General features: G+C 44.7%; 1 protein-coding gene across 1 annotated transcript; it reads left to right on the forward strand.

Moving 5' to 3' along the window:
- The first annotated feature begins 1,741 nt into the window (after positions 1-1,741).
- On the forward strand, positions 1,742-4,686 carry naif1 (nuclear apoptosis inducing factor 1). The gene is made up of 3 exons (XM_034547561.1): positions 1,742-2,426; positions 2,716-2,766; positions 3,559-4,686. Exons 1-3 carry the CDS (start codon positions 1,982-1,984, stop codon positions 4,083-4,085), a joined length of 1,023 nt encoding a protein of 340 aa, XP_034403452.1. The 5' UTR covers positions 1,742-1,981; the 3' UTR covers positions 4,086-4,686.
- Positions 4,687-6,000: the final 1,314 nt, after the last annotated feature.

The following is a 6,000-nucleotide window of genomic DNA, read 5'->3' on the forward strand; positions in this document are numbered from 1 at the left end:
GAGAGTCCCAAAGCTGCACGCGAAACAGAGTGGTATGCATTCTTCAGTGTTGTGTAGCAATGGTCGAGTGTGTTTTTGTCCCTGGTGGGACACTTAATGTGCTGCCTGTATTTCGGAAGTTCGCGGCTGAGTTTTGCTTGGTTGAAATCCCCAAGTATAATCAGGAGAGAGTCTGGGTATTTTCGCTCCGTGCTGGTTATCTGGTCAGCCAGGTGCCGTAGTGCCTCGCTGACGGAGGCTTGGGGTGGTATGTAGACACCGACCAGAATGAAGGAGGAAAACTCCCGCGGTGAATAAAATGGCTTGCAGTTAATGAATATGGATTCTAGGTGAGGAGTGCATATTTTCCATAGCACTGTGGCATCTGTACACCAACTTTCATTGATATAAAAGCAGACTCCTCCTCCCCTTGTTTTCCCCGTTAGTTCTTTAACGCGGTCCGCGCGGTGGAGTTGGAAGCCCGGCAGATGGAGGATGCTATCAGGGATGTACTCACCAAGCCATGTTTCAGTGAAACACAGGACGGAAGATCCTGATATATCCCTGTTTATTTTGTTGAGGAGCAGCAGCTCGTCCATTTTGTTGGGCAGAGAGCGGACATTTGCCAGATGTAACGAGGGGAGCGGAGTTCGGAACCCCCGCTCTCGCAGTCTAACCAGCGCTCCGGCGCGCTTCCCTCGCCTGCGTCTCCTCCAAGCTCCACAGAGAGCTGCTGCTCCACCAACCAATATCTCCAAAAAAGTTTCTGTGTCTGTAAAGTCCGGTGAAAGGGTTTGAGGAAAGGAAAGTCGAACATTCATGAGTTCGTCTCTTGAAAAAGTAATCGTAGAGGGATTGCTGAAGACCGTACAAATAAACAAAAACATAAAAAGCACAAGAGAGCGCACCACCGTGTCGACCATCCGCGGCGCCATCTTGTTAATCAGACATTGCTGGTTTGGGTTGTTCAGAAAGCTCCATAAAACCGCCGTATGAGACCCAGCAGCTTTAATGTCTGCGTGGCTCAACGACTCATAATGTACATTTGTTAAGATTTGGGGTCCTTTTATTGATTATATCAGAAAGCAAAGTGACCTGGCTGCCAGCTTCTGAATGAATGAATTAGAACTTTTATTGGTGGCGTTTTCTGTTTCAACTAATACAAAATTGCATTAAGATCGTGTAAATAGATCCCATCTTGGGTTTTGCTTTACACACACTTACACACACACTACACTATAACAGGGAAACAATGAGTCTTTCTGTTATTACTATGTAATATACTGTTTTTAGCACATTTTGGAGGGAAATATTAGAGGGACACATGTTTTTACTAATTTTAATTGTAATTGCATTTAGATTTTCTTTCATCCCTTTCTTTGATTGTTTAGTTGTGTTTTTAGCATCATATTGTGTGTGTATGTTTTATTTGAAACGTTCAACAACCTCTTCTTCGGGCTACGAGCAGAACCAGCGCCAGGAATGAGATCAGATTCCTCTCTTCTTCATCCCACCTCGTGGTTTCACTGCTACAGTCTCACTGAGTTCCTCCCTCACTGCTGTCTATGAATACAGGTGTTGCTTTTATATGCCCTTTTAAAGAAAGTGTTTATGTTTGTATTTATTTATCATTTCCCTGCAAAGCTTGCATGCTGTTACAGAAATATTCAAATGAATAAATATAATTAAAAAATAATAGTCACCAACTGCGAATGTAATATAAAGTGAGATAAGGGAATTATTAATAATGAATTGATTTAGCTCATTGAGTATTGGCGTTTGATTCAGCCAATAGTCACAGAGAAGAAAACATGACCGCGAGCTATTCAACCAATAGGGTGTCAGTGGGCGGGACTACACGCCCAGCTAACGTAAGCGTTGTTAGTAGGAAGAAGAAGCCGATTCTGGAAGCCATTACGTTGCGCACATCAATTGAGTAAATCCTACTATTTTTGCGTACAATACGCACAATTACTTCAACAAAAGAGGAATTTCCGCAATAATGGCATCGATTGCGAAAAAGAGAAAAATGAATTTCTCGGAGAGAGAGGTGGAAATTATTGTAGAAGAAATAGAGAAACAAAAACACACACTGGTTAACCACTTCAATGCTGGAGTCACGCACATGGCCAAGAATAACGCGTGGGTGGACATCCTGAGAAAGGTCAACGCGGTCACCACCTGTCCGCGAGAGCTGCCCGAGGTCAAGAAGAAGTGGTCCGACATGAAGACGGAGGTCCGGCGGAAGGTGGCCCAGGCGCGGGCTGCGATCGAGGGGACGTCCAGCGACTGCACCCCGGTCCCCGTCATCCTCACCGCCATGCAGCAGAGGATCTGTAACCTGCTGGGGGAGGCCACCATCATCAGCCTCCCCGCCGGGGACTCGGATGCTGAGCTCAGCCTCCCCGGAGCCGCGACCACCGCCACCAGCGTCACACTGGCGGACAGTAAGTAGACCGCCGTGTGCCGTCCTGCTGCACGACAAGCCCCAGGCAGGCGCGCATGCCCGTAGGACCCCGACCAGGATCCTGCAGAAGATGAGGTTATGAACATGTGTTATGGAAGAGATGCTGGATTACTTCCATAGCGACAAGAACACATGCAAAGTGGCACCAAGATGCCTTTCCATTGATGGAACCAAAGAAGCCAGGCTTGTTGATGAGGAACAATACACATGTTTTTGCTCATTTTAGCCTAATACTTGATTATTTTCTTTGATTGTTGTTGATCTTTTAGCTCTGCCAGCTGGCTCGGGAACAGTCTGTGAGGAAGCAAAGACAACGAATGGTGAGTTCATGATATTATAAACCTGACACATGCACACCAGTCAGTGCATTTCTTGGTTGAAAGGACTCATCAAAGGAAGCTCTCCATTCATGGAGTGATGGTGAATTAAGTAAAGTGGGATAGCACTCCAATGGACACATTCAACTCTTCAGAACAACAGCCAGCTTCACTTCTCTGGTGTTCACAGTTCACTCATCATGTACCAGGTTGTCCTCTCTGATGTTGCCAGTCACGACTGTTTCTCGTCATCTTGAGTAAAAGGATTTGAGAACATGTATTCCTTTTGGGACGTTGAAAAGAGGTTTGGAATGCAGTTTCTTGGACGTCATGCAATATTTTGAGCTAGTTTATGGTTCTATTTCTGTTCTTGAGGGGCTTACAGGGAACATGTGGAACAGTGAGGCTGCTCTTCTCTCTCTGTTCATCATTTCAACTTCATGATGTTATCAAGCTGATTGTTTTTGTCTGGATCCATTTATGAAAGATGAGTGAACACTCGCTTGCTCACAAGGAGATTTTAAGAAGAGCTTTGGCACAAAGTTAGGAATGTGATTGAAATATGGGTAGAAAGTCAGTGGGTTCAACAAAAAGCAGGGTTAAACTATACATTCATTATGAATTAACTCCGCCACAGGCAGCACAGTGCTTGATCTTCTCATTTGAACTTCAGCAAAATAGCACATTTTCAAATCCCCCAATAAGTCAAACAGCTAACTTGTTGCTGTGGGGATTAGGAGGTCTCGACTATATTTTAATTTTTGGGGTTTGAATGTTTTCCTGTTCTGTTTCCAGCCGAAACAACTTACCACACCCTGGAGGATGGAGGTGTGGTGGAGTACTGCACCACCACTGTAAGCGACTCCACTCCCACTGTGGTGGCGGCCGTTGAGGCTACAGCGGAGATGTTGGCCTCATCCTCAGCTTCCCCGCCTCCTCCTCAGGGCCAGGCCAAACCTCAGGAGCTGAAGAGCCGCATTGCCCTCAACTCCGCCCGCCTGCTGCAGGAGCAGAGAGTCACCAACGTTCACATCCGACAGATCGCCCAGCACCTGGAGGGCCAGAACGAGCTGCTGCACATGATGCGGCGCTCCCAAGAGGCTCAGGCCTTCGCCCAAGAAAGACAGGCCCAGGCCCTGGAAGGTACCCAGGCTGCCCTGCTAGCACTAGTTCAGATGCTCCGGCCCGCGCTCAAAGACCTGCGCAAGTTCCTACAGAGTGGGAATGAGGTGGCAAACCCCAGCAGCTCGGCAGCAGCAGGAGGAGCAGCAGCTGACGGGGCTGGAACGGAGGAGCAGAGCAGGCCCAAAACACCTGTGTGAAGATGAACACACCTCTACGTGTGTGTGTGTGTGTGTGTGTGTGTGTGTGTGTGTGTGTGTGTGTGTGTGTGTGTGTGTGTGTGTGTGTGTGTGTGTGTGTGTGTGTGTGTGTGTGTGTGTGTGTGTGTGTGTGTGTGTGTGTGTGTGTGTGTGTGTGTGTGTGTGTGTGTGTGTGTGTGTGTGTGTGTGTGTGTGTGTGTGTGTGTGTGTGTGTGTGTTGTACATAGAAGAGTCCATGCACACGGACTTCAGAAATCAAGTAAAAGCTTGTCAAAAGTTGCCTTGGGGTGAGCATGTGCAGAATTTTACTTATGTTTTATGATTCAGAAAAACAGTGAAAAAGTTATCTTGAAAATATTTTTTTACTTTTTACCATCTGTCATTAATGAGCAGCGTGTTTATGTTATTTAATACATTGAATATAATATTGAAATGAGGGTTTTAATGCAAAGCTGCTGTGGGCTGAACATTTAATTCTTAGTTCTTCAAGTCATCCAGCAGTTTACCCTGAAGCAGAATAATGAGTCTTGTTTTTAAGACCAGAGTCAGACGGGGTCTTCAGTTATTGTGTCTTCAGAACTGAATAAAATATGAAAGGAAATCCCCAGCCTGTGTTTTTACTCCAGGCAGCATCACTGTTCTATATATTCATTTACACATTGGGATGAAATCTGTGTCATGTCAAATATTTGTCTGTAATTTGGAACATTTTCCAAAGATCATTCATCGTCATCATGCAACAGGGATGCACAACAAGTCCATTTTCAACTCAAGAAAAACCAAACCAAACAAAAACAGGAGTACATTCCCGTAGTTTAGCATCATAAGGAATGTAAAGGCAGCAGGAAGATAATACGTTCATATAAAACTCTACATGCGGGCTGTGTTTGAGCACGGTGGTGTGTAAAGTACCCAAACGCACTACTTGAGTAAAAGTAAAGATACCATACTGGAAAAGAATACTAATTGAGTACAAGTATTAAAGTATCAAAAGTTATGTTCTGATATTAAATGTACTTAAGTATTGAAAGTAAAAGTAAATGCTGTCAATAAAAAAGAAAAGGGTCAGAATTATGAAGTTAATTCTTTTAAGTGCATAATATTGTGTTACATACATATCAACTTGATGCATCAGGTCAGTGTTTTGTGAAAGGACACCTGCCTTGTAAACTCCTCTGGGCCTAAAGTGAATATATATATATATATATATATATATATATGTGTGTGTATATATACACACATACATATTGTAGTGTCACGGGCTGTCGCTAGGACAGGCTAGCCTGGGGCGGTGCAAAAAGAGAGCTGGACACAGGCACGTCTGAGGGTATTTAACACAAAGTAAGATTTATTTCCCATCCCACCAGCAAGGTAACGTCCAAAAACAACAAAGTATCAAAAAAGGTCCAGTTAGATAACACATAACATCCCGGAGGAGAAAGTGGTTAATTAACCAAACAAAACTCAACACTGGTGACTCCAGGCTACGAGGTCCTCTTCCTTGTCGTCCTCTTCCAGGTGCTCGTGGGTTCACCTTCCGCTTGTGTCCTTTCTCCTTCCCAGGTGCTCTCTCTTAAGTCTCCCAGCCCTGCCTCAATCAGGTGCCTTAAGCAGCTGCAGCTGGGTGAGCGGTGAGGCAGGCTGGGAGATGTAGTTCTTGCACTGGTGGCCATTTTGTAGCGCCCCTCCACTACCTGTCCCCTTGTGATGCCACAATATATACATACATACACATATATATACTGTATATATGTATATATATATATATATATATATATATATATGTGTATATGTATGTGTATATATACATACATACATGTTAGGACACCTGCCTTGTAAACTCCTCTGGGCCTGATGTGAACACAATAGACAAAGGTTGGAAGACTGCTTCCATCATAACTCCATCTGATCATCC

The sequence above is a fragment of the Cyclopterus lumpus genome, chromosome 12 (assembly GCF_009769545.1).
Source record: "Cyclopterus lumpus isolate fCycLum1 chromosome 12, fCycLum1.pri, whole genome shotgun sequence".
NCBI classification, from domain to species: Eukaryota; Metazoa; Chordata; class Actinopteri; order Perciformes; family Cyclopteridae; genus Cyclopterus; species Cyclopterus lumpus.